Here is a 27698-nt window from a genome sequence, read left to right as displayed (position 1 = left end):
TTAGACATCGAAATGAAGGTTGATATATTATCCGAGAAATTATCATAAAAATGAAGTTGATCGTTGGTAACTTTCATCTGCTGGGAGATGGGGGAGGATGAAAGCCAAAAAAAGGAGAAACGACTTTTGACATCGACTTTTGGATTAAATGTAGGTAATTGCCGACAATAATTGATCGATTAAGAGAGAAAGAGCGAGAAAAAGAAAACGTGTGTGTACGTGTGTGTCACTGGTTGGTTTGCGCAGCCAAGATGTTTCCTAATTGTTCTGAGCTGGAATACAAGTGGGCACCGCCGACGACCACTTGCCACCCTTTTGACAGTGAAGATTCGGGCTGCCCTGAAGGACTAGACCAGTTGAACAATCGAATGTTACAGTTTCTCCGATGGGGTAGTAGAACTTGACCATGGAAATCGTCCCTCCAATTGTTGTTCCGGGGTACGGGCAAGCCGGCAAACCTTTTTTTTTTTATTAAAAAGGATTCGTCAGTTATTACGTAACTTGAACAAATGGCAATGATTTAAGCGTCCTAGTACATTTGGGGAAAGTGCCGGACCATTTGCCGTTATCTTGACAAACTGCTATGGGCTGTCCTTCGACCATGAAACCGCGGTGGCAATGAAACTGGACCACTTCACCAGCCTTGTAGGTGCTACCCCCTTGAATGTATCCGTTTTCCGGGTTGGTTGGTGGTTCGCAAACCACTTCTGCGAGCGTCAATAAAAATGTGTTAAGTAATTGAAACGCTTTTAGGGGTTTTTTGTTTACGTCACCTTCGCAACGGGGTAGCGGTTGGGCCCATTCCCCAGTCGATTGACAGACGGACTCTGTTCCCGCTCCTCGTATGGTGAAACCGGGCGGACAGGAGAATAGAGCACGTCCGCCAACTTCCCGGCTGACGATGGAGACTCGCAAAATTCGATCGTTGGTGATGTTGGTGATGTCCGGGCAGAGGACGCTCTCGCAGAACGGGGTGGGTGAGCTCCAACTGCCAGACGGCAGGCAAGTCAGTTCAGGAGCGCCAATCAGCGAGTTGCTATTGTGACAGGAAAAATGAACTTTGACTCCCATTTTCGTGTTTTTAGTCGATGCCACCAATCCCTTGCGCTCCACAATGGCTGGGCAATGAACCGGATGCACGATTATCTCGACGCTGTGCTGATGGCGCGTAGGCGTCGTACACGTGAACGTGCCCGAATCATCTTTCTGCGCGTGGAAAATACTCAGTCGATATTCCAGCGTTTTATCCCGTCCTTCTTCTTCTGTCCATCCTTCTGGGTATTTCCTATTCACATTTCGCCAATCAAATAAAAAAAAAATTTATTTGAGCCTATCAGACAAATTTAACTTTCGTCAAAATCACAATGGCAGCAGCACTTTATGCATGGGCTAGAAGCTGAGCGATTTTGTGGCAACTTGGAGATGACGGTTCAATTTGGCTGGGCGCACTCGTTCCCCAATGGGAATCTTTTCATCCAAAAGTCTTTGAGGCGCTTTTGAAACGACACAATGGGAAATGTGCAGTGGCTTATGACCGATCGGTACTTGTCTTGGGTGGCGCATTTCGCCAGACTGTTTACCATTCACGAGCCATCGACCCAACATTCTGTTCCATTGGTAGATCTTCTCGAGCGGTTCAAGAGCGGATGTATTTTGTTTTTTTTGTTTTCTATTTTTTGGTCTTTCCTGACGTGATGAATTCAAGGCGGGGCTTATTTGCGGACCAACCGCATCAGAGTAAAGTTAACGCCAAACAAACCAAAAAAGTAGGTACCTGTACTGATGAGAAACTTCCCATTTCGGAGTGCCAAATCGCCGGATCCAAAGACATTCCATGTGGACAATGGTTCCTGGATAGACAATAAGCCTACCGTCATTACTCTGGGCGATGGGACCCAATTGGTGGCGGAAAAGGATCGTCGGTGGCTTCTCGACTGTTCAAAATACCCGCCCGAAAGCAAACACAGAAAAAGAAGAAGAAGAAGAAGAAGCGTTATCAAGCGATAAATCATTCAGCTAGTTTTTGTGACAGGGCAGCAGGCAATCGCTTACGGGCGTAATCGTTTTCTTGGCTGAGACCGACGCAGGCCGGTTTCATGCCCGTCCAATCGCCGCGGCTGCAGCGACGACGAACCGATCCGGTGAAAGCGAACTTGCCGATATCGTAGCAACGGGAAATCTGGAAAGCGCCAAAAGAAAGAGATACAGTATACAGTAGACTCTGGAAGAAGGACACATTTGTAATCAAGTCAAATAGACGGCCAGGGCTGGGTGGGGAGAGAGGATTGAAAGTGTCCAGCATAATAGAGAGCAATGGAATTGCGTATTTCTCGACGATCGAATCGAAGAAAAAAGAGGAGGAACGAAGTTGCAATAGGTAATGTAGATGTATACGTACTAGTTCGGTACCCGGCGGAAATTCGACCACGTCTTCGGTGATCTGTTGGTCTTCGTAGAAAGTCATCAAGTTCGCTTCGTTGTTGCGAAAGATGCAAGATTTGTTGGACGGCTGGCCGAGTCCTTCGACAAAGACTTCACCGTCTTTTCCGGATGTGTGGGAACCGAACAAGTTGGGAAAATAGAGAAGCAGACTCAAGAAACGTTAGCCATCGCGATATTAGCTACAGATATAAATGAGAAAAACAAGTTGATGGCATATCGGGAGATGTTTTACCGCAGCTTAAAGGTCGGCCGTTCCACGATCCATCGGAGCAGACAATTTGCCACGTTGTGCGGTCTTTATTGAGTCCCGAAATGCATTGGAAAGTCACTTGAGAGCCGTGGGGAAACCTGCTTCAAACCCAGTAACATTTTTCCAATCGTCAAAAATTTTGCGAATTTTATTTTTTTTAAATCAAATGTTCAAATTCTGCCCACTTTTTCTCGCCTTCTTTGGGCTCGCCGTCTCTGAAAACCAGCGATCCGTGAACGCGATGAGGCTCGGAACAGTTCCGTTTATTCCGGTCCATCAAAACCATGATTCCGCCTTCAGTGATGTCCCCGCCGCCTTTAAACTCTTGCCAAGCGATTCGACCGAAATCTATCAATTGATTGATCGAAAGAAACGTTTTTTTTTTATTTTCTCTGTTACGACTGAGACTTTTTTTTCTAATTTTGTTTGTTGTTGTTGTTGTTGCATACCGTCGACGCCGAATCGATCGGAGCGGGTCCGGCAAATTGGGAAGTCGGGAATGAACTCGCCCAGTCGACACTGGATAGGCCCCGGATTGATCTTGACATAGTTGGGCTCGAAGCAAGTGTAATCGACCGTCGATCCGTTGGCCACGGTCAATCCGGCCCGGTATCCGGCCGTGTATTCCCCATAAGAGATTCGTGGCAGCTCACAAGGTGCAGCGACGCACTCGGACGTCTGCCCGTGGGTGTTGATGTATTCGCCGAACCAGCAGCGGTAGACTTCCGGTCCTTGGATGACGTATCCGGCATTACAACCAAACAATGCCGTTTCATTGTGCGGAATTTCAGAGTTGGCCGCCAACACGGTCGAATCGTTGAGCTGGAACGCAGAGTTCTCTACATCCGGAATGGTGCATGGAACTGTTTGAAATCCCGTCCAAAAAGAAATAGTCGTGGTTAACATTTCATTTTCTGTGGGGGGAGGGGTTTAATTCCGGAATAGGATTACTGAGTAAACAAGTCGGTCGCTCCGGTTTCCAAACGCCCCGTTTGCAACGAACCGTCCGGTTTCCGACATTGAGCCTGTAGCCTTCAGCGCAGGTGATGCTGAGCACAACCCCAGTGCTGAACATGTCACTGGCATTTTTTCCAGGAGTCACCACCTGGATTGTGGCATGCGGTTCGACGGCCAGGGGTACACAAGTATCTCTCGATTCTAAAGAAAAAAGATAACGGAGATCTCAAATGATTTCCGGTTATATTTTTGGGAGGGGCCGGCGAATGGGCAGATAGATATTACCGTGCTGCTGTCCGTCGTCGTAATCTTGCTCGTTACGCCTGGATCCTTGCTTACGTCGAGTGCTCTTACCCGAGCTCTTTTTGCCTCCTGGTCGAATGGCGACGGGTGTTCTTCCGGACTTGATGGATCGCGCCCAGCGGCCGCGCGAGTGTTGCTCGGCGACGCATCTCGGCAACTGTTTGGGGCTCCACCTACCGGCCACGCATGTGGCACCCGGCGGTCCGTCGTCATCCAGCTTGTATCCGCGATCGCACTCGTACATGATCTGCCGATTGTTGGTGACCTTCTTGACGTAGGGCCGGTAATCGTAGTAACCCATGTTACCCATGAGCATGACCTTACCGTTGGCGATGTAGCCGGGAAACGGGCAGTAGACTACACCACACCATCAGCGAAAGAAATAGAGCCATTTGAGTGGAAAAACAATTTTCCCGATTTTTTAATTTTTACGTTGCCATGGCCAGTGCGTGGAGTTTTAGTTTAGTCAAAATCAAAACGAATAGCCAAGTCAAGGGCCAATGGGCAGAAGAAGTCAAAAATAGATTTTCTACGTACTCTCTTGGCAGGTGGGTGGCAAGCCGGACCAGTTTCCATAGTTGCATTCGGTGACGTTGGATCCAGCCAGTTGAAAACCATCTTTGCACTTGTAGAGTGCCCTTGATCCGTGCTCCATTCTCGGAGCAATCACCATTCCATGACGGGGTCGTCTTGGCAGCGATTTACATCGAGCTTTGTGGGCGTGACAGCAGACGCCATCATTTTGAGAGAACGAATTTGAAACGGCCGGAATAGAGAGAGAGAAAAGCGAGAGAGACAAGAGATTGAAATGAGATACTAAACAACGGTTGCTCCAGTCGTCCTAGCTATACGTATATACATATGTGTGTGTGCTGTGTGTATATCGTCTAGTAGTCCTGAGAAATGAAGATGTATAGGATGTCATTTAATGAGATTTCTGGGGCTCTTTTTGGCTATCGATTGCCAACAACCTGGGCGCTATCGTCATTTCGTAATGAACTCGGTGACACAAGATGGGGGGGGAGGGAGGGAAACAAGGAATGAAACCGAACAAGACCGAAGAGAGAGAAAGAGCGACTGTCTATTGTAAATATAAAGGTATAGGCCACCTATTTTGGAGAAAGTTATTGGCATCCGAATCCCATATAAGGAAGTCGAAGAAAACGTAATCAAAATCGAGGGGGGGGGGAGCGATGTTTCAATAGGTCAAAGGGAAATGTGAGATTGGTACACATATCTCGCTGTCAAGACAAAGGGAGCCGGAAGAAAAGTTGCTTTTTAATTAAGGGCATTATGCAGCGACGAAAGCGTGCAGGGATCTACTGTACACGGCGGAGTGCTAATCAGATTACGCATGACATTAAAGTTCGTTAGTCAAAGGTATGCTGCTGCTGCTGCTGCTGCTGGTTATAGACGCCCGTGCTTTTACTTGTATACTAGACCGTATATAGCAGTTCATTAGTTTCTAGAATTTCCTCTGCGCCAAGGTTTAGCGTGCCGTACCGGGTTCGCATCGAGGAATGACGTTCCACGTTCCGTTATTGCAGGTGAAGGTGGCCAATCCGTGGGCCGGTTCGTACAAGTTGATGCACTCGAGGGTCAGGTTCTCACCGTGGGACACCATCGATCCGGCCGTGACGTTGCGGACGACTCCGCGTTCCACCATCGGCACCACGCAAGATGCTTTTATTTATTTTTGGAAAAGGTGTTGAATTTTATTTTTCAAATTTTTTTTTGGCGCCAAAAAAAAGTGAAAGTTTAAACTTACATAAACATTGAGGCGGGTTGTAGCTCCAGCGGCCGCTTTTCTCGCAAGTGGCAGACGAGGCGCCAATCCGCTTCATGTTCTTGTTGCAGCGGTAAATAATGGACGTGCCCAGCGAAGTCCCCAAGTGAAGATTTTCAATCCATCCGTTGGGAATGAGTCCGGGTGATCCGCAGTTGATTTCTGACAGCCCCATAAATGTAGATTTACGAGCTGCTGCTGCTGGGTAAATTTTCTTTTTCTTTTTAAAATAGCTATACAAGTTTTGAGCACAAACCTCGACAAAAGGGTTCTTCTCCCATCCATCGTTTGTCTGGACCGCAACGTCTTGTGGGTTGACCGACCAGGGAGTTGCCGTAAAGACACTCGTAGGACACGATGGAATTATAGCTGGTAGAACTGAAGATGGCCTTGCCAAGATCGGGGTCGCTGGGTATGGGGCACTGGACAGCTGCGGGATATAAAAAGGATCACCACATCATCATAGTAGTCTTTTGGCAAAAACATCACGGCCCACGTCTTGTAATAATATTCAGAGATGGGATCGACAAACAGCAGACTGAAAAGCCTTGTAGTAGTAATTCCGGTGCAAACATCCCGTTCACATTTATGAGCGGCGGTGGTCGGTGAGTTCTTGTGTCCACACGATCTAGACCTGAATCAATATCCAAAGACCAACATCCGCGATGTGTACACATACATAGGCCTCCGCTGCTATCGATATCTACGAGTTTGGGGTGTTGCGTAATGGATGGAAAGACGAGGAAGGGGAAAGAGAAGGTCCTAATCGAATGAAGCATCGGTCACATAGGAGTTATACTCATCCATCGGGTGGGGACAAACCAACCGGGGTGCTGGTGGTTTTGATCGCAAACTTGTTATATTGTATGGGGGAGGGGAGGCGTGGCTTGTCTATCCCTATATTGCCATCATGTAAAGACAAGAGGAAGAAAGAAGAAACTTACGGACACAGATGGGCAACTCTCCTGGAGTCCAAGTACCATCGGCCTGGCAGTAGCGGTTGGCTCTTCCGACCAGATCGAATCCGGCCGTGCAGTAATAGGTCACACGACAGCCGAATGCGTGGCATTCGCCTTCGTGTCGTCCGTTGGTTATGTCGGTCGGCTCACCGCAAGATCGAGCTTGGAAAAAAAGATTTCAAAAAATGTTTCAATTGAAATTATAGATCAGGATAGGCCGCCAAATAAGAAAGAGGCGGTTTAGAAAGTTACGGATATCCGCCATTGAACTTGTGATGTAGAATCAAATGGGAAACCACTTTTTGGTTTGCGGCGGGTGAATGAACGGATGGGCAGCAGCCCAGCCCGTTGGGCCATGGGGAAACAACAAAAAAGTAAGTCTTGGAGGCACACCCAAGGGCTGTGTGTGCAGCATACACACACATGAGAAACAAGTTCTCTTATTTGTTTTCCATTTTTTGGGAGTTGGAGTGCATCAAAAAGACGTTTCATTCCGTTTCTTTTTTATTTGGTTTATTTCCGTCCTCCCGACGGACTCGTTTTTCCACCCCAAACATGGAGGGAAAAAGGAAGCCATGTTTGGCAACATAATAAAAATGACTTCATTTCTAACCCGTTCGCCTCTTTCTGTTGTTGTTGCTCTATGGTGGCCAAACAAATGGAAGGAACAGCGCAATGACGAACGGCTTTTTCCTTCTTATTCTTTAACAAAGTCTCGACGATAAATCGCTGCCGACTGTACACACACACACATCCAACACGCTCTCATTGCCTCCGCCTAATGGAACTGTCGAGTGTCAACTCTATCCCCCCCGGTCGCCTTCCTTCTTTTTCTTTCCCTCGAGTTGTGTTTCACATTCTTGCCTCGTCTTTTTTTGTTTTCTTCCTCCGGCAAAGAAAAAAATATCAGAAGGAAATAACCAAACAACTCGATGCGTACAATCTTATATAGATAGGAATATATCCTGTCTCAAACTACTCATCCAACCAATAATTCTCCACTTTTGAGACTTTTTGGTGCGTAAATATCAAAGTCAAAAATGAGTTCAAAAATAGACGAATGAAATGCAGGCTATTTACCTTCACATTTAAAGTCCGGGCCGAACCATTTGACGGTCTGGTTGTACTGCAGACATCTGGCTCGAGCGAAGCCCAGTGTGTTGTAACCCAGATCTATTTTGGGTTAAAAAAAAAAAAAAAAATGATTATTGTAGAAATTAAATCTAAATGAATTTTGAGGAAATAGTATAGAAATTTTTTACAGCATTGATATTGGAGTTCGGTGTCGGGAGCGAAGCTGTTTTGCTCTTGCGGTGCGTTGTGACGAGCGTTGGGTACGATGGGCGGTTCGTCGCAATATCCGCTGCTCTGAACTATAAAAGAAAATTCAAATGTATTAGGCCGCGCCGCATAATATTTGGAAATTTTTTAAAAAACATGCGATTTCGGCAGGGATTTAGGACAGCAAGAATCCACGATTGATTTATGCAATCCCTGTCAGGCGAGTTTTTCCCCCGCCCGCCAAGAGTCGTCGGTGCTGGGCGGTGCTGGTCATCTTCAATATCAATCCCCTGACCAAGTTCAGTTATTCATGTCTCATATCTCTGGGTTTAGGATTGGGAGTAGTGACAAGTGATTCAACCAGGACATCGCCCGTCATTCATATTGATGATGAACCGCGACCGCATCAGTTGCAGCAGCATTCCTATGCGATCTGGGAGACGCGAGTGCTCGGCTGGGGACCTCCCAAAATTTCATTAAAAATCGACACGCTCTCCTCCAGTGTCGCATATTATTCAAGGCAGCAACATTACACCACTAAGGTGGGATGGACGTCACATCCCGCACCATCCAGCTAGTGATGGCATAGCAGTCCACTCGATTTGGAGCGGTCGTATACTATATAGAGTATAGTGTATGCGATAAACTTGACGTCTAGTAGCGAAGATCGTCTAAGTTTAGTGTCTATATCGGAATAATATAGCGCCCGTGCTGGAAGAGGCGAAACGCACGCTCGGATGCAATACGAATAATGGGATCGATATGTGTATGTGTGTGTGTTTGGATGCGTGTGTGAGTGAGAGAGAGCTGCATGCTGGGTGTCCAGCAGTATCCATGCATCCGCTTGTGGATGCAGTGAAGAGATCCATACACAGCCCTAGTGTATATGTAGGAAAAGGGTCGGCCTTATGAAGGAGTGGCGGCAAATTGAATTCGTCGGCTGTTGCTGGAAGCACAGCAGCGCCTATACCCTCGTAATAATACAAGAATAATACGAAAGGGCGCAGATGTCGTCTGGATGACATTACTGACACAAGACGAGTTGAGAGAGCGAGGGGGGGTACTTCCCATGAGAGAATTGGTACAGGACTATTGGTGCACATTGCAAATGTTTGTTTGAGTATGAATACCGAGTACGTACTAACTACAACCCCCATGAACGGTGATAACATAATTATTATTATTCGAACAAAACTCCAGTAGCCGGCGGTAAAATAACAAAAACCACTAGAAAGGTTGATATACTAACCGATTTTATGACAGGCTGGTTCGGTGGCCGACCACGATCCATCGGCTTGACAGAGCCGGAATTCCACTCCGACCAAGCGGTAGCCTTCCTCGCAAGTGTAGATGGCGCGATCACCAAACAGGCGCCCAGTTAAGATCACGTTACCTCTGTCGGGATTACCCAGTTCGTCGTGACATTCACGATCTGCCGCTCCGACAGAGAAAACGAAATGGAAAAGAAAGAGATAAGAAAATAAATTCGCATCAATTTATAATTGCGAATGTGACAGGCAAACCAAAGAAGAAATAAATGTCAACGACGTGGCATTTTCGCACACAGCCAGTCGAAAAATCAAAGCTCTAAATAATCATTGATCTCGTGACGGTGTGTCACTCCATCAATTCTATATATATATATATAATAGAAGCCGAAGGAAGCGCTTTGCCGTCAGGAGCCGACCGTCGAAAATGAGACCAATTCCCGACGAGCACTCCCGGAGTGTCTTTCTCCTCTCTCCGCGAGCTGAGCTGTTCTTCGGGAGGGGGTTAGCATCAGTTTTTTTTGGGGGGGGATGGAAATGATTGGATTAGAAGCACGTCATAAGACGAGGAAGCATGAAAAGATGACACAGTTCTCCCGCCCGCTTTTGACAGGACGAGTCTAGTTGTAGTGCGGATCGCTTTTGAGTTCAGAGCGCCAGCCACGCAACGACCATCAAAATACCAGTAGCGTGTGTCACTTATTATTCACGACGTTTCTCATTTTCAGGAGGACAGTCAAGTGGGCAAAACAACCAGATGAAATCCGCTTTTGCTCAGTGTCGTGAAACACATTGTGAGTGCGCACATCTCTCAAATGTCCGACTCGATTTCCTTTATAATGTCTATCTAATAAGATACCAGACACATGTTTAATCCGTTTAAATGTTTCCTTCAGTTGGGTTGGTAGTCGTGTTTGTTCTTACATAGCCTTCGCCTTCTGTATATACTGTTGATCGTGTTTTGAGTGATCGAGTCAAAATCGTTTCCCAGATTAAAAGTTTGATTTTGGCGCGCTCGAGGCCACTCTCGATTCTATTTCCCCAGTTGCCGGGTTGCTCGTCCCTTTATCCATTTTTCTTGTTTAAAAAAAAATAAAGTTGATCTTTGATAAGAAAAACACACACAAAAGGATGTCTGCGCTGGCCTCATATTGGCATGGGGATAAAATAACGGCGCACACGCTGTTGGATGGATGGAAATAATAGATGTTAAAAAAAAGCAAACCAAGACAATTACATTATGAATTGCCAAACAGAATGGATATTGTCTTTCTGGGAATTGTGTGTGTCGCCGTTGTTATTACCATCGCGTGAAACTTTCACGGCCCGAAATAGAATTTTCGTATATTCAATCAGCGATCCACTTGTTCAACAACTTTTTGACAGATCGAGCAACCGACCTACTCGGCGAGCATTTCGAAACAGCCCCCCACAAAAAGGAGCATGTAGGTTGCGCTTGGAACGGCCGATATCGATTACGTGACGTCTTAACACTTGAGCTACAGGGAGGAGCTGTACGGTTGATGGCATGCTGACATTGTAGAGGGGGGGCGTACGGATAGAGACTAACCAACAATCGAGACGCGCTCATACCAGGAAGTGAAGAAAGAAGAAAAAAAAAAGGGAAGCAGCAGCAGTTGCTGATGTGGCGGCGTGCCAACATGTCATCTCCTTTCGTCAACAAGACAAAGAGTCGTCGATGAAGTTCAAGTTCGAGCCTCACTCACTCTCTCTCTCTGCTCTCTTTTCTGGCGCGCAAAATCAATAAGCGCAACTTGATTTTCGTTCTCGCCGAGCAAGGAGTGAGAGAGAGCGTATACTATGTGGTGAAAATGAGCGCTTGAAAGTCTAGCTCCTTAATATAACCATCAACATAAAAGATCCTGTGGCTAAGCTGGATCATCACGCGGAAGTAAAAAAAAAAATATAAGGAAAATGGAAAAAAAAATGATTTTAAATTTTCTGAGAATAATTTAGACTGTTTTATTTTCAAAGGAAAGTCTTTTTTGAAAGGTGTGTGGGGTCTTGACTATAAATAGATGTGAATCTACATTAGAACGATTATAATATTCCGTGCACTTTATATTCCCTTTCCACAGCAACTGAATGGATTGCGGAATAGAATGGAAAATAAGTTTTTAAACGTCTCGAAAATCAATGGTTTCAATTCAATTGTGTGTGTATAGATGTACAAGAGCTCTATGCGAATTCTCCAGTCCCTCTACACGTTCACCCTATTGTGCATTTTTCTTTCCCTTTTTTCTTTTCATTTCAAAAGTTATTTTTATTTCTTTTGTTAATAACAGAACACAGTGCTGAAGACAGAAGAGGAACTCGTCGTCGCCCCTTTTGTGCTGCTGAATTTCTCCAATCGGGTATGAGAAAAAGAAAACAATTCTGCCTTTCACTTATTCATCGTTCTCTAAGGAAGAAGAGTAAATGGATCGGTTTAATGTTATCGATCGGGATTGAGCCGTTCCCTTTAGTGCCAGCTAGAAGCTATAGTCTATAAAGGAGGGATATATGCGGTTGGGTTATAGTCTGCTGCCGCCGCACATCACTATCTATACCCATTTCCATTTCAATCAACAAGTAAGTTTTTGGCCCGGCTGCCGTCTAAGTAGCCTATAAGCTATACTTGCGCCTCAAGTCATAGGGATATCCCCCCCCCCCCCCTCATCCAACTTGCGCATTTCCATCCGGACAGCTCCCAACTCCTTTTCATCTTTAATGTTTCCAACTCCTTGCTAGATATTCGTCGATTTGATTTGTTCCTTTTTTCATTTCTTCCGGTTGTAGCAAGTTATTCCTGCAATTGGGCGAAATCCTTTAGCCAATCGTTTTTGGTGATAACCATATATTCTCGCTTAAATGTTTGGTAGAAGAAGGAGGAAGGGGGAAAAATCAATTTGTTGTTGTTGTTGTTGTTGAAATTGCCTCTTGCGAAATTGAAGCTCCGGCTAGGACTGCAGCTCGATCCCACCCTATTATTACACCGTGCGCCTGCTGCTGGTTTCCAAAGATTGGCCCCTTATTCTCGTCTCCCACTCAAACGATTTTGCCGTCGTCGAGAAAAGAAAAAGAAAAAGAAAAAAAGAGAGAGAAAGCAGATGTCTATAGACGTCTGTGCTGGCGTGTATGCACTATGTCTTCCCAATACGGCATCATTGGGGAAGATGAGATGTGTGTAGACTCTCAAAGCGTTTCGATCGAAACTGCTGAACGATGTCGGTTATATAGAGCAATTGTGTTTGGCTCTTCCGACCAAACATTTCTTCTCTCTCTTCTATTTGGTGGTGGGGGGGGGGGGAGTTGCAAACAAGCCGCAATAAATCAGGATCGAAACTCACCGGGTTTGATGCAAGACAGTCCGCAAATGCCGTCGCATAGACATTTCTTACGTGGGCTTCGGCAATCCTCGTCAGCCAAGCATTTCCTCAGGCATGTTCGACCCTGCGGACGAAAAGAAAAAATTAGGAATTAGCAGGAAAATAGATGATTATATTCGGAGCTGAAAAGAACAAAAGGAGTGAATCAGATTTAGTTTCTATTATGTCGCAGGCTCAGAAGAGTCTAGTAGGATTTGTTAGAGACATCTGATGATGTCAGCACTGTGTTGGTGCAGGGAAATTGACGTGGGGAAATAATAAGCTGATCCGGAAATACAAAACAATCATGTCAAAATGCGTAAACAAACGATAAAAGAAATATAGAATAATCCTTTTATAAAACCAAAAAGTCATAAGGGAAGATGAAAAAAGAAGAACCTGAGCCTGGGCGAGATCTTCGTCGCGTGGGCAGGAATCTGACGGGACGTTACGCGGGTTCTTGAAGGATTTCCTCTCCGGAATATAGGAGGACTGGGCTGGAAGCAGGTTCAATCCGCCGTCGTTCCATGGTCGGATGAATACGTCGTCCTGGTCGTTTTCGTCTTCGTCATCCGCATCGCCGCCACCGATTGGACTATCCGCCTATTAGACCCGCAGAAAAATGCCACACATGTAGAAATACTAGCTCAACAACAGCAGCGGCCCCATTGAACGACCCAACCAAAAACGGGCACCATTAGTCAAAGTCACGTTTTCCCGGCCACATTATTCTTGGAGAGGATTTCACGTTATGTTGTGTGTGTGCTCTAATATAGTGTCTTCATTCGACTCCATCCGGAATGATTGCGAAAATTCAATTCTTTCATTCTTTTTACTCGACGGTTGAACACATCAACTGTCTGAAAGCTTTTCTTGCCAGAGAAATATGCCCCGCAATTGCTTCGTGTTCGCTTTTAATAGTTTCCATCACGCTGGCACACAGCGCGCAGTCCGTGCGAATCTCTCCAGATGCCGAGCTGTGCTGTGCAGCAGCCCTTAAGGCTCTCAACGATGCCTTTCCGCGAGTTTCTAAGTGGTTTGTTTATGGGATTCAAAGAGCCATTCCAAGAAAGGAAAAAAAAAACGAAACGAAACGAAACGAACAAAACTTTTACTTGCCTGCCAATTGAGTCCCGTAGCGTCGCTGCCGTTTCGCCCTCGAGCCGTCAGTCCGGCGACGTTTCCTCCGCGGACGTATGTGAATCCGTAGCCGAATTTCTGTCCATCGTCCATCGTCCAGCGTCCAGCGTCCGTTTCATCTTATTTTTTTTTTAAAGACATACATAAATGAATTCATTTAAAAAATGATTTTATCTGTTCTTTTTGGCAACAGTTCTCTGAAATTAATTCAAAGACGGAAAACGTGTAGACAAATTGCGTCGTCGTTTGATTCTTTTAAAGTACCGAGTAGCTGAGTATTTTCGAGTAGGAACACGAACGGTTTTTTTTACCATTCAAGAAATCTATTGAAACAAGAACGAGCTGAGATTTTTGCTCTTCCTTTTGAGACGATGAATCGAGAGGATCATCCCGTCTGATTTTTTATTGGATTTAAAAAATAAAAAAGAAGCTCTATTATATTCGTTCAAGAGGAACATACGGGATACAAATAGAATCGACTCCATACTGCTGGCTGCTTGATAATGTATAGAGCTTCATCAAAATCCTTCAGCCTGTGTGCTCTCTCACAGAGTCTCTTGTATACTTGAAGGGGGGATCGATGTCTCTTATCTGAATTTGCAAAGTTGGCGACAAAGACTTTTGCCCAGCTATCTGTTTCTCCCGCTACTCGTGTAATCCCAAAAACTTTGTACTAAGAGAAAACCGAGTTGTTCGTCCCCGTTTCACCCAAAAAAAAAGAACGACGGAACGAACAATCAGAGTTAAATTAACGCACAATTACGTTCTTTAGTAACCAGTTGGAGTGAGTTGCTACGCAGTCGAAACTTTTGATTGGTTATGCTGCACGCATAAATAGACTATACACAAAGACGTCGTTTCTCTTGTGTTATGTTTTCCATAGTATATTGTTTCGACGATATACTTTCGTCGAAAATGTCATTCACCCCAAAAGTAGTACATGTAGAATATCCCGGAATATCCAGACTGTTGATGGCAGCTCGGGGCTATCGCCACACCTGAGGTGGATATAATTGAAGAGCCCGATCCTAGTTGGACTCCCACTCACGAAATGAGCCAGAGAAATAAAAAGAGTGGGGGAATTTCCTTTTTACTTCTCGAATCAAAGAGGAAGAAAGTTGTTCTATCGACTCCTTTTTTAGATAGAATAAGGTTGATCGACCATCCATCCAGTGGCCAGTGGTTCCCGATGGAGCAATCAAGAATCCAATGGGCTACAGTAGACTAGCCCCCCTCTCACAAGTTCACGATCCCGCGTTCCGTTCCAGTTGATTCTCTCCTGCCTTTTTATACAAGTATCGTTCCTTTACACACATATACACATTCTTTTCCCCTTTTTTTCTTACAGCACTTGTTATTCCCCACACGTTGCACTATAGCCAAAAGGAACAAAAGCCTTATACGTCAATAGTCCAAATCGCTTCGTTAACTAAAACAAAAAAGAAGAAAATACAAAACCTGCGTCTGTGCATGTTACATTTCAAATGCTTTCCGTGCGAACAAAATAAAAAACAAAAACACATTTCGCGGATTTGTGCGTCGCATGAATATTTCAAGCGTTTCTATTTAAATTCCTGTAAGATATCCGACGTGTATATATATACAAAGACAATTCGCTTTTTTCCCCTGGATACTCACGATTCCAGGGACTCATCCCGGAACCACTTCCCTGGCTAGACGTTATGATTTTTCGTCGAGCCAGGATCTGTTTTGTTTTGTTTTTTTTGTTTTTTAAAAAATCACATACAAGGAGCGACATTCCATTTCGAGGGTCGGAGATATCAGATTATTGCAGTAGCAAAGAGGGTCCTCGGGATCATCATCGGGAATCCGTGCCAGCTGCCACTCCCCCCCTTTTTTTTCTTTTTACCAAGCAGCAGCAGCAGTATATTCCGTGATGTGACACGTTTCGTATTAAACTTGTTCTAGCGGGGAATGGCATTTGTGATTGCCCAGGCAGGATATCTTTTTCTCTACTCTCTACAAGTGCATGTTATAGAGTCAAGCGCACAAACTCCTCGGCGTGACTCCGTGATGTTACACATCCACTAGCTGCGGTGGGGGGGGGGGGGGGGGGGTTTACATCATCGCAAGATGATCCGCATGGATCTCGCCGACAGAGACAGACTCTTATTTTATTTCTTATTTTATCCGAGATTGGTCTTCATCATCTCTCCGGGAAGCCGGAATTGAGCACGTGAGAAGGCAAACTGATGACCTGCTGGTGTAACCGTTGAATTTCTTTTTCCTATCCATATTAAATGAGGAAGACATTTTTTTTCTTTCTTCCCTTCCTACTTCCGGAGGACATACCATATTTAGGAAGGCAGCAATAACAAGATAAGAAAGAAGAACAAAAAATTGCTGGCACATCGAAAAATCTCATTCCGAAAGACACGCTAGGAGATTATGTTGGATGTTTTATTGGTTTCTCTTTCTTTGTATCCCATAGCCGAAATGTCTGAAAAAAAAGGGGGAAACCGGACGTTTTGTCTAAAGTTCGTCCAGGAAAAGAGATTTGTCTTTCTTCTTTATTTTTTATTTTTTTAAAGAAATGTTATATAAGAAAAGAAAAATCGACGAGGCGACAGGAAAAATCATATTGGAAACCGTGTAGTGCCAAGAAATCGAAGATGCGCATCCGCTTGCGAAGCTCAGCGGATTTCTTTTGGCGACAAACCGGTTGAGCACTCTTGTGCAACGTGTACGACAACAACAATTTGCCGTGATCCCGTTTTCCCGTGAAAAACGGGAGCGACGTGACTCTAGCTAAATCTTTTTGTCACCATCCCCAAATCTGCTTATAGTTAAGAAGATGGCGTTTACCTTTAGCGCAGAGCACGTGGAGAATCACTGCCATCAGTATCACGATCCTCGACATGGTCACTTGAACTTGATGCTCCTCGTGCCCATTCAAGAACCTCGACGAGAAATTGGTGTTTCTCCCTCTGGTTGTGATTCGATTTGTGATTAGCAAATGGAATTCGAGTATCGCCGGTCGGGCAAATAATGGAAAATAGAGAAAGAGAGAAAAAGGTGGAATATATCGAAGGATCAAGCGTCTGCTTGCAGTACAACCTGACTCGATCGAAGACCAAGAGACACTGAACTATCTGCGCAGGGTGAACACGTTCTTTTATGGAGAGCGGGTGAGACTGCTGCTGGCGCCGCGCGTATACACATACGCAACGGTCGTCGTCTAGATCCTCGTCTGGCGGCCGGAATGAGACGGCGTGGCGGCTGTGATGGCACGCGACCAGCGTCTCTGAATAATTGTCACGCGAGTTATATTAGCGCGGGGTAGATCACACTGTGTTCTTGTAAGACACGGGGATGAAGCATCCACCCCAATCAAGTCTTTGGCCTTTCTTCGTCGCTCGCGCCCCACCTAAATCTCCAACGTACGGACTCCGCGTCCGACATTTACACGTTTTATGTGTGTAATAATAAATACTTTATTCCGGTCAAAAGGAGAGAGAGAAAAGAAGAAGAAGAAGTATAAGAGTGTGCAAGGGCGGGATACAAGGAAAGTTTGTTCAAGGCTCATTGGGCGCTCAAGTTGATTCCTCACTCCAAATTTCATCCACTCACGAATATTTCTCACGTACGGCACGCGAGAGCGCCCACAGTTTATGGAAAGTAGTACTTTGACGGTAGCCAGTTGAGTTTCAGAGTGCACCGATATACTAAATGGTAACAAAACATGTTTTTTTTTTTTCACGAGCGGATGCGTAACGACCGCATCCATTATGCAAATATAATACCAGAAACATACGGGGGGAAACTAAGACTAGGGCTATAGGATACATGCGTAGCTCTATACAAGGTAGAACCCATCACATCCATCATACTCTTTGTTTTGTTTTTCGATATGCTGACGCCGGGTGTTGATTCGTTTATCAACAAGAGTACCGCGAGCGGAGCAGTTATCCATTCCATCGATCTGCAATGTTCTCCATTGCACTCGTTTGAGAAGAGGCGACAAGAGCACTGCCAGGAATCTTATCATTCACCTGGGTAAACCTTATCGTTGAGTATATACCTGAAATCCGTGGAAAATGAAATGGGGAAACATTTTTTGATTCGTGTATAATCGAAAAAAAAAACATCAATTCAAAAATTAAGCCTTGCGCTCCGCCAGAGATAAGCTGGAATTTTTACATCGGTGATGGCAGTATAGGCCCACACACTTTATACAGGCGACAAATCGTTGCCTTAGAAACCAGATACCGCCATTACATCTGGCCAGGACATATTCCTTGAAAAAGCGTTTCAACGAGAGGAAGTTGACTATTGTTTGGACTTTGAAAATCCAAATTTGAATAGCCAGTTGAATTCAACTAGTTGGATTCCTTTGATCAATTATTTCGCGACCATTCCTATTGTCTTTTATCTGCGCCACATCCTGTCCCATTATATAAATGATTATTGTCTATTTTCTCAAATGAAATAATTAATGACATTAAAAAGTCGATTTGTTGATTTTTCCCGATGCCTCCAATACCCAATACACAAATACCCATTTTAGCAGCGTGCATAAACCAAAAAAGGCGAAAGTATTCGATTTTTCCCGTTAGATGGCGTTGGGTACCTTTGTTTCAGTCTCACTAGAAAGTGGGCCTGTTCTTTTTATTTTTCACGGGTAGGTGGCGCTATTATTTTACAAAACATTTTTTGTTGGAAGCCAGTGATGGAAGTTTCTGTTACGGCACAAAACAACAGCCAGAATTCTGCATTTGCGGATGCCGTTCAACGAGCCAGAGAGGTAAAAATTTGTTTTTAATAGTGTCGCCCAACGAATTCAACCAATTTTGTAATCGTGAAGGCTTCATTTCTCGGTTAAACTGCCAAAACTTTCTTGGTTGTTTTGTGTCGGCCTCATTCCCTCCACGTGTTTTTGGTGTTGGGTTTTGAGTTGTTCGGCTACCCCAGGACTGGCAATAAATGGTTGATTGTACGTCCCTGTAGGCAGATTAGTTTACGACTTTGATAGACGAGAAATACCGGCTTGTTATCCTCTATTTTCAGTCTTTAGTGCAACGTCGGCCATGTTTCGCGCCATTCTATCACGTACCGGCACCACGCCGCGCCACTTGTATTGTTTTTACTACTTTTTTTCTATTTTTCAAAAGTCATGCATGGGCTAAACAGAATGAGGTTTCTTCTAGTTGATATTGGACACTCTTTTTGTTTTTTCATTCCACAACCAAGTCAAAACGATAGTCCTTTTGACAATCGATCGACTACCAAAAGATTACATATATTCTACACGAACAAGCATTGGTGTTCTTGTAATGTCATTGACCTTGGCGTAACGTTTTGGCGGCCATGTTTGCCACCCCTTCTGTCCCCATCTCTATCTAGCGAACCCTCCCTCCTCAAGTCCCCCCACCCCTTCCCCACGAAACTAGCAAACCAGACGCGTCTCTCTGTACTTCTTTTTCTCAAGTTACTCGAGCCAATCTTGCATTCCGGGCAACAACCTTCCTTTAATGCCTCATTTGATATTGTTGTATGTTGACCCGACTAAGTAATAGTTGTATAACCTGAAATTGTCAGCGTCTCCAGCTTGCGTAAAAGAATCTAGGAGACATTGTTTCTTTGACAGTCCAATAATAATCGCCATGGCGTGTGAGGGAAAACCCACCACCGCAGACGTTGTTTTTCGCTGTCTGGTCGTTAGATGGCTCTAGTTGAACATCATATCCTTTTCTTCGAAGCGCAAAACCGGCACGGCCTTGGGTTCGGTCATTGGATACTATCTGCCTCCCCCCCTCCCCTTCCCCCTGCGAGTAGCTAGATCAAGGGCTACCCTGGGCTTTGGTTGCCGTATGCCGGGCAACACAGTCGTACCGCAGTTTTTGTGTGCGAGTGAATGGAATTGTGAATGTGTTGCATCTGTGTATAAAGAAATTTTTTCAGGTTGATTGTAAGCCCCTTTTTTTCCAATTTACTTAAATTCATCGTCTTGTGAGTGTGTGCCATTTTTGTTTTAAAGAGAAAGGTCAATTAGTGACAGCGTAAGAAATTCTTTATTTTCTTCGACGCGCTTCACACACACACCACTAGTAGTAGTAGTAGTTCTGGTTTTTTCCTCTCCTCTGGCCACGCGGCGCCTTTTCTCTCTCTCTCTCTCCCCTCCACTCCGCCCCGAAGGGCTCTCTCTCTTTCTCTCTTTTTTCCCCTCCCCAGCGGCCAGCACTGCTGTGTGGCTGCTTACACACGCCACCATTTTAACTCGGGCTTGACTCGCGTTTCGATTCCTGTGTTCCTAGACGGATAATCAGGTAGCCTCATCTTTCGTTACACTCTCTATAGTCTCTTCAGTTTGCACTCATGGCCGATTGATTATTTAATCACCGAGAATTTGTGCAGTGGATTCACGTCTTTGAAAGGCTAGTTCTTAAACGTGTGTGAAAAGCCGGTGTTTCCCCACCACCATCAACCGTAGAATTTGAAATCGAGAGGCATTTTTTTTTTCACGTCTGGGTTCATTGCCAACTTGAACTTTTTTTGGCTGTTCTTCGTAAATTTATTTTCTTTCCTTTCATATACGTCAAATCGTTTTGACATGGTAACCGACTACATTGATAATCACAGTTTCAAGATGTCTGATTTAGTTAGAAATTCCCCATCCTCCTCTGAATGCTACAGCAAATGGCTGGTTGAAATGTGCCCTCACACATTGACTTCCTTTCATATTTCAAACTTTTATTCATTGACTATATTGAAATTGAAATGGACATAACTATATTGTCACTCTTGTTTTTCAGGTTGCATCAAAAATTCAGCCAGATTCAGGAAGCCCGTCAGACTTTGACTTTGAAAGAAACGGTTCAAACTCCACTGTCAAGAGGCCTTTCAGCAGTGTAAGCCCATCAATGGAGAATGAACCTGATGCCAAGAGAATGGCAGCAGCCGTGGCTGCTGCTGCTGCTGCAGCTGCAGCAAATGCAGCTGATCCATTTGGAGCTTTGAGATCACCTGGTATGCAGGGAAGAGGACCGATGATGGGTATGCCTGCTGCCTCCATGATGAACCTTGGTCCTATCAGCACTGAAGAAGTTGCTGTTCCAGATAAAATGGTTGGATTGAGTGAGTATTATTCCTAGTTTCTGTGTTTCTAGAAACTTTTTCGTCATTAACTTTTTATTGAAGTTATTGGACGAGGTGGAGAGCAGATTTCAAGACTGCAGGCTGAATCTGGAGCCAAAATTCAAATGGCACCTGACAGTGCTGGCCTCCCTGACCGGACTTGCACAATCACTGGCTCAAGAGAAGCGATAGGGTAAGATACCTTCACTTGTACCATTGGTTGCTTGTATTACAGTCTTTACAATTTTGTTTGTATCCAGGCGAGCTCGTGAACTGATCAACAATATTGTTCAGACTCGTGGTGGACCCAGAGATGCAGGACCTCCATCAGTTGAATCTTTAGGTGGACAACATAATGTGGGTATCGATCTCACTTTAGCTCCCAATGTAAGTACATGATATTCACTTGCACTCCCTCTACATTTTTAACACTTTTTTAAAATGCTAGGTTGAAGTTATGATCCCTGGCCCTAAAGTAGGATTAATTATTGGTAAAGGTGGTGAAACAATCAAGCAGTTGCAGGTGAGAAAATCAATAAATTCTCATCTTGAATATTTTAACATAATGGTTTGTGTATTGTAGGAGAGGTCAGGAACAAGGATGGTAGTTGTTCAAGATGGTCCTCAACAAGAAAACGAAAAGCCCCTTCGCATCTACGGTGACCCACAGAAAGTTGAGCATGCAAAACAACTTGTGTACGACCTCATCGCCGAAAAGGAAATGGAAGTCTCCGTAAGTCTCTCGTTATTTTCCTTTAAGTCTTTGTTTATGGTTCTCCGATGTTCAATCACAAATTTCAAACAGCAATTTAAGTGTGTAGTGGTAACTTTCAACTTGATTATTATCCGATGAAATTATCATGGGCCTCGCGTCAACTGTCCTAGGAAAGAATGTCCGTGTCCTCTTAGTTATTTTGGTTGATGGCAACATTGTTTGCGATAGTTTTGAGTTTGAAACTTGCGATTGGAGATGTGAGAAACATTCATCAACGCTGATGAATTACAGACTATTAGGATCGTTCGTGTTTAAGTAGTAATTGAGGCCAAATTTCTCTATGACACTAGGCCTTCAGTCGAGGACAGAGGTTTGGTAGTTATGGAGGAGGTGGGCCGCAGCAAACTATCGAGGTATTTCGTTCGTCTATGTCTGTGCACGTTTTCTATTCTTTTTTTTTCTCTATCAAAATTTATTGCCTTTTTCTTTGTTTCACATTTAAACTCGTTTTGATTTTTTGAGACCTCCCATTTTTCTTGATCACTTCCCTTTATAACCGTTCCTTATACTGTAACTCTTTGGTTTGAACTTTTCTTCCCTTCCTTAACCTTCCTTCTCCTTTGCGACTAGAATTCAATCGAATCGCAATTCCTGGGGTTTGTTGTTAGTCTGTCTTTAAACATTTATTCAACGGGGCAGTCGTAAAAAACTACCGAAAAACTATTTTGGGAAACTCGAGTGGACTTAGTGTTAAGGGTTCGCTTGTCCTACCCTGCTTCAGGTGGCAGTGCCGCGATCGGCTGTCGGTGTTGTAATTGGCAAGAACGGCGAGATGATCAAGAAGATCCAGAACGAAACAGGAGCCCGGGTTCAGTTCCAGCAGGGACGAGACGACAATCCCGAGGAAAGGATGTGCGCGCTGACAGGCACCATGAACCAGATCGAGGACGCCAGACAACGCATCGAAGAACTCATTGAATCTGTATTGGTAGTGCACTTAATAATGTGCTTTAATTTCATAAGATTTTTAAATTAGTTAATGACTAAAAAGAAAGTGTTACATTTCTTACTGTTTATGGAAATGACGAAACGTCAACTTTTGTTCTTCTTCTTTCCATGTGTTGGGGGAGTCGCAGGCGCGTGATAGCCAGATGGGGCGGGGGCGGGGTCGAACTGGAGGAAGCACAGGCGGCAGCAGTATGAATGGAGCTCCATATGGACGAAGCCCTGGCGGTGGAAGTTCAACAGGAGGTGGATGGGGAGAATATGGACCTGGTGTCGGCAGGAGCGGAGGACCAAGCATAGGAATGGCCCGTAACGGACAAGACAAAGTCGAGTACCAATTTCTGGTTCCTTCCACCAAAACCGGAATTATTATAGGCAAAGGTACATATTTCTTGGCTTACTGTGCGTGCTTTAGCGTCATTACCATTTTCATTGCAGGAGGCGAAACAATCAAGCAGATCAATCAACAGTCCGGAGCATTTTGCGAGCTTGATCGGAGGCCCCCTCCAAATCCAAATGAAAAGATCTTCATCATTAGGGGATCGCATGAACAAGTGGAGTTGGCGAAACGTATGATTAGCGAAAAACTGGGATTGGTGAGTAAAACTGTTTTGACGTTTTATTTGTTCTATGTAATGGCAACGGAGTCTTAAATATTTTGAAAACATTTGTTTTCAAAATCATGCTCTGGGTGCAAAATAAAATTAGCAGAAAGTACTGACCGGCCACCAAATTCAAATTGGGTGGTTGGTAATCGGACTTCAGGCTACAGTAGATAATCAACTGATAGTTTAAACTGTTACTTGAAGCAAGTGAATTATCAATGCTGATATCTTAATATTTGTTAACCTAGGGACCAATGGGCGCACCTCCAGCACAGGGTTACCCAATGGGACAAAATCAGAACGCTGGAGCTTACGCAGCTCAAGGCTGGGGAGCAGCCGCTTATCAACAGTGGCCTGGACAACCCAACGACCCATGTATTTATATTTCGTTATCTTCTTCTATTGTTTTAATATTAATTGGACAATTCATGTTACTGTAGCGAAAGCGGATCCAAATGCCGCAAACGCTGCCGCGTGGGCAGCATATTACCAGCAACAGCAGTTCTACCAACAGCCGGGAAGTGGCGCTCCCTCAGCCCAAAGTGGCAATCCTGGACAGCCTGAGGGCAATAGCGGTATTCTACTTATTTCTCCATGCATTGTTTTACGTGGGTCTCGTGGCTTACTTGTGTAACTGTCTTAGGGAGTGTCCCTGTCAATCCTCAAACTGGACAACCAGACTATACGGCCCAGTGGATACAGTACTATAGAAGTATTGGAGCCATGAAAGATGCGGAAGCTCTTGAACAACAGCTAAAGGCCAGCAAGGTACGTTTTTGCTTAAATTTCTTTTAAAGATTTCTCCCTTTGTTGCCTGTAGTCGTCAATTTCCGCTACGAGCATTAACAAAAAAGGAAATTGTTTTGCAGGGTATGGGAAATCCAGCAGTATCAGCAGCTCCCGCAGCTGCTCCAGCGGCGGCGCCAACCCAAGACTATAGCGCACAGTGGGCCGCGTACTACCGCTCCATTGGCAAGATTGGAGAAGCTGAAGCCATCGAAGCTCAGGCAAGGATGAAGCAGGTAAGACTATGATTCTTTGTTTGCTTGAGATTTGATGCATGATTCTTAAGGGAGTGTGTGAACAGAAAGGTTTTATATCGCTGATATTTGCAATGTTAAAACAGAACGTTGACAAGCAATTGTTGGTGTGTCCGGAGACTTACTGATACCCTGTGATTTTTTTGTTTTTAGAGTGGCCAGGGTGGTCAAGGTCCAGGTCAAGCTGGATCAGCTGCTCAGTACGGAGCCTACCCTGGCGCTGGATCTGGAGGTAGTGCCGCAGCAGCGGCTGGATACTACGGTGGACAGCCTGGCGGAGGCCAACCTCAAGGTGGAGCAGCAGCTTATGGCTACCAAGGGTATGGAGGCTATGGACAAGCTCCTTCTGACGGACAATAGCAGGAAACAACAGTGGTAATATCCCCCGCCTGCAACACTCTTCCTTTGGAATCGTACATTACAAACTGCCTTTGTTTATAGTGGTTTGCTGCAAGCTGGTAACAATAGATCGTGTCTTCTCATCGATGTTCACATAATTCAACGTGTCGAAAAAAATGCGTCATGTTATTCTTTTTTTTTTTCTCCACTCTACTCTCCATCCATCCTATTTTAATGTCTGTTGGTTGATGGGCTTGTGTTTTTATTTTTGATTGGGTTCCTCTTCCTTTGGTTTTTTCCTTGATACCAACCTAAAGCTCAGACTAACGTAGGAAAAGGAGAAGGCAAAGTACACACAGTCGTCGGAAATGTGCTATTCTGTCTTTTACATGTTTGTTCATTTTTACCCACCCATTTCCCCTCCCAAACATCCGCAACTGAAACTTCTCCTCCCCTTCCCCCCGCTGTTCATTTTGTTTCGATATTTGAAACTGATCCAGTGTCATTCGAAATCTAACAATCCACCAAGGTCGAAAAACACGCTACCCATCCTCAGGTCATTTGAGTCCAGTCTTATAAGCTGAGAAAATATTTTTTTTTTGTCTTGGTTCATTCGAGATAACACGTTTGCATTTTTCTCCACTATATTGACGATCCAATATTGTTGCCATGTTGAAGAGACTTTTTAAAGATACCTGTCTTTTGCTGCTGCTGCTGATGATTTTTGCAACAATCCGATGTCCCGAGTTTATTTCTCAAAATCGAGGAAGTAATGTGTCCACTTCAATGATTGATCGTGAGTTTTGTCCCATTCTCGCCCCCTCCCCCAAATTGTCTCGAGCTGACCTCTTATATAACCCGCCTCAATTCCCCATTTTTTTTTTTTTGTCCGTTGATAACGAGTAGAACATTATTTAAACAAACTCCCTTAAATTTTTCTTTGTACTAGGTGTAGGCTTATTTAGAAATTTCAGTTAAACGATGGTGGATGTTTGTCAAAACTTAAAGAAAATTTTTTGGGATTCAATTTTGAAATACTTGTCTTAAGCATACTAAAATCCATGGATTCATTATTTAGTGTCTTGTGTGCTCGTTGCGTATTTTGAATTGATAGTAAGCTAAACAAAAAAAAGACAAATAACCATAATTGGATTGTAGGGCCTTCATATCTTATTGATTCCAATTTCCCGATATTTCTGCTGGTTTACATAGATGCTTACAAAAAAATCTGGGAGGTCAGGGTGACTTGGGTAACGAAATCCTGGTGACCTTTTCAGTTTGACATAATGTAATCTTTGCTGCTTCGTGAAAGCATATGCATAGCTTCTCTCCCTCACATCCCGATTACCACCACCCCATGGCCCTGTTTTTTTCTGATTTTGATCTACACTGGATGGATGTTTTGGTTATTTTATTTTCTATTATTAACTATTATTGATTTTGATGGTCACATGAATGTTGTTTCATCGATCGATAGAATCAAGATGTTTTATGTTAGGAAGATCCACTTGAGAAAGATACCCGTGCAATTTGGGCTGGGACGCCAGTTGAATACTTCGTCTTTTGAAAAAATAATTTGTGCGATCCCGTTTGATGAAAATTTGAGAGCAAAAAGGGTTTATTGATGATGACATTGATATAATGCGAAGGGTTTGTCCTCTTGTTTATTATTTTTAAATCTTGCAATGCCGTGATCTATTATTTTTTTTCCTGTCAAATTAACTCGAATTCATTTGTTCGTATTTTTTTTTAAACTGCCACTGCTGCAAAAAGAAAAAACTCCGGGTCTCAAAAATTTGAAACGTTTGAAAAAAAAAGAAAACAGTCTGGTTGCGCGTGATCAACAGTATGTCCATGTTCATGTTTTTGTCCATGTGAAAATATCTTTGCAAACATAAGTTAGGAAAAAGGAAACCGTGAGCGTTTTAAAAACAATTTTACTCCCGTGCTGTTCAAATTGACTCGTGCGCCCTCGCCACCGACTTGATTTTTATTATTTTTTGAAGTGATGACTCGATATCCCGCGCCTCCTTTCTTATCAATCCCGTAATCCACGCTGTACAGATTTAAATCATTGTACTTTGCAACGTCATTTTGATTCTGTGACCTATCTATAGCGAAAATTGCCAATTTGTTCAAGGAGGATGACATTATTGGAAACGCGGGCCAATTATTGAGTGTTTATTCTGTCGTCTTAACGCCCCTCTGCTGATATCTAAAGGATTTATCAATGAATTGCCGTGCATACCACCAAAATGAGAGTGTACAAACGAAAAAACCCCATGCCCTTGCCGGATCTTTCAAAAAAAAATGTAACATCTCGTCCGATTTTTGAAAGTTATTTTTTTTCTCCTCTTTACCGCATCCCCACAATTTCCCTCAGACAGTCTGTCACAGTCTTCTCCAATAGAATTTCGTTTTTTTACCATTGAACTTTTTTTGAACAAAAACCATTTTGCTGTGTCTCTTCAGTGTTTGAAAAAAAATCTGCGTGTCCATCTATGGTCTATTTTTTATTGGGTCGAATTCTTACAAACTGATCGTGAATGAAAAAAAATTGAAAACAGAAAAAAGGTAAAAATAAAAAAACTAAAATACAAAAAAAAAATGCTTTTGTAATAGCGCAGGAAATTCTTTCAGTTACAAAAAGGTTTTTGCAACATTGGGCTGCAGTTTCGTATGAAATTTTGTTACCCTCGACTTGAAAAATTCATAACAGTTGGCATCTTGAAATGGATCACGTCAACAGGATTTCTGCTGGCCAACGGTAGTTGAGTCAAGCCTACAGTAAATATTTCAGAACACTTGAAGAAAGACTTTTTCTAACATCCGGCAACAACTTGCCGAGAACTGTCAATTGATAACCATAGAGCGTACGTATTTTCCACGAAATCTTTGTTTAACTGTGTTGTGGTTTGTTAGGCGTGACTGCTCTTGGTCTGCTTTAGCCAAGACTTTTCGGTTCCTTGGTTCAACTTCCAGGCAGACGAATATTTAGAGAAAGAAGAGGAAGTTCTCTATGTATTGTACAAGTTCAGAATTATTTCCATGTTATTTAGGGAACAAAACTAAACGTGACTAGATCTTGTCTACCCAGAAAATTTCGTGCTGATTTATTTACATATCTTTGCATAGGAAAATATGC

The 27698-nt window shown here is 43.9% G+C and overlaps 2 protein-coding genes across 15 annotated transcripts; one reads left to right on the top strand and one right to left on the bottom strand.

Moving 5' to 3' along the window:
• Window positions 1-16859, bottom strand: LOC124328986 (sushi, von Willebrand factor type A, EGF and pentraxin domain-containing protein 1-like). 2 transcript variants are annotated; one of them, XM_046787850.1, is made up of 23 exons: window positions 16581-16859; window positions 13734-13873; window positions 13014-13217; window positions 12597-12699; window positions 9228-9410; window positions 7960-8070; window positions 7778-7870; window positions 6683-6859; window positions 5995-6168; window positions 5721-5900; window positions 5456-5635; window positions 4490-4663; window positions 3935-4309; window positions 3644-3850; window positions 3142-3555; window positions 2878-3040; window positions 2675-2793; window positions 2399-2541; window positions 2053-2179; window positions 1775-1934; window positions 774-1285; window positions 537-707; window positions 1-458 (listed from the first exon to the last, which is right to left on the bottom strand). In XM_046787850.1, the coding sequence occupies exons 1-23, from the start codon at window positions 16633-16635 to the stop codon at window positions 259-261; spliced, it is 4365 nt and encodes a 1454-aa protein (XP_046643806.1). In that variant the 5' UTR covers window positions 16636-16859; the 3' UTR covers window positions 1-258. The 2 variants fall into 2 exon arrangements, with proteins under 2 accessions (XP_046643806.1, XP_046643807.1); XM_046787851.1 differs by having other exon boundaries at window positions 2675-2790.
• LOC124329027 (far upstream element-binding protein 1-like) lies at window positions 11556-27055 on the top strand. 13 transcript variants are annotated; one of them, XM_046787951.1, is made up of 16 exons: window positions 11556-11621; window positions 20528-20849; window positions 20913-21042; window positions 21110-21236; window positions 21298-21372; window positions 21433-21582; window positions 21915-21977; window positions 22346-22552; window positions 22689-22950; window positions 23008-23165; window positions 23423-23549; window positions 23615-23749; window positions 23818-23942; window positions 24044-24196; window positions 24368-24589; window positions 24656-27055. In XM_046787951.1, exons 2-15 carry the CDS (start codon window positions 20636-20638, stop codon window positions 24572-24574), a joined length of 2133 nt encoding a protein of 710 aa, XP_046643907.1. In that variant the 5' UTR covers window positions 11556-11621; window positions 20528-20635; the 3' UTR covers window positions 24575-24589; window positions 24656-27055. The 13 variants fall into 13 exon arrangements, with proteins under 13 accessions (XP_046643907.1, XP_046643902.1, XP_046643897.1 ...); XM_046787946.1 differs by lacking the exon at window positions 11556-11621 and adding an exon at window positions 18407-18519; XM_046787941.1 differs by lacking the exon at window positions 11556-11621 and adding an exon at window positions 18892-19266 and having other exon boundaries at window positions 22346-22546; window positions 22701-22950.
• Window positions 27056-27698: the final 643 nt, after the last annotated feature.

This window comes from Daphnia pulicaria, chromosome 3, assembly GCF_021234035.1.
Source record: "Daphnia pulicaria isolate SC F1-1A chromosome 3, SC_F0-13Bv2, whole genome shotgun sequence".
Lineage (NCBI taxonomy): Eukaryota > Metazoa > Arthropoda > Branchiopoda > Diplostraca > Daphniidae > Daphnia > Daphnia pulicaria.
Note: the sequence above shows the minus strand (reverse complement) of the source record. Positions and strands in the feature narration are given on the sequence as shown.

What these genes read in the sequence shown, in the direction of transcription:
- LOC124328986 (XM_046787850.1), bottom strand. Translation starts at nt 16,635, where the DNA reads ATGTCGAGGATCGTGATACTGATGGCAGTGATTCTCCACGTGCTCTGC. An exon ending in ACTGTCTTGCATCAAACCCG is followed by an intron (nt 9,411 to 12,596) that starts GTGAGTTTCGAT and finishes TCGGAGCGGCAG; the next exon opens with ATCGTGAATGTCACGACGAA. An exon ending in CGAACTCCAATATCAATGCT is followed by an intron (nt 7,871 to 7,959) that starts GTAAAAAATTTC and finishes AACCCAAAATAG; the next exon opens with ATCTGGGTTACAACACACTG.
- LOC124329027 (XM_046787938.1), top strand. Translation starts at nt 18,907, where the DNA reads ATGAGGTTTCTTCTAGTTGATATTGGACACTCTTTTTGTTTTTTCATT. An exon ending in AGATAAAATGGTTGGATTGA is followed by an intron (nt 20,850 to 20,912) that starts GTGAGTATTATT and finishes TTTTTATTGAAG; the next exon opens with TTATTGGACGAGGTGGAGAG. An exon ending in TGGACAACCCAACGACCCAT is followed by an intron (nt 23,550 to 23,614) that starts GTATTTATATTT and finishes ATGTTACTGTAG; the next exon opens with CGAAAGCGGATCCAAATGCC.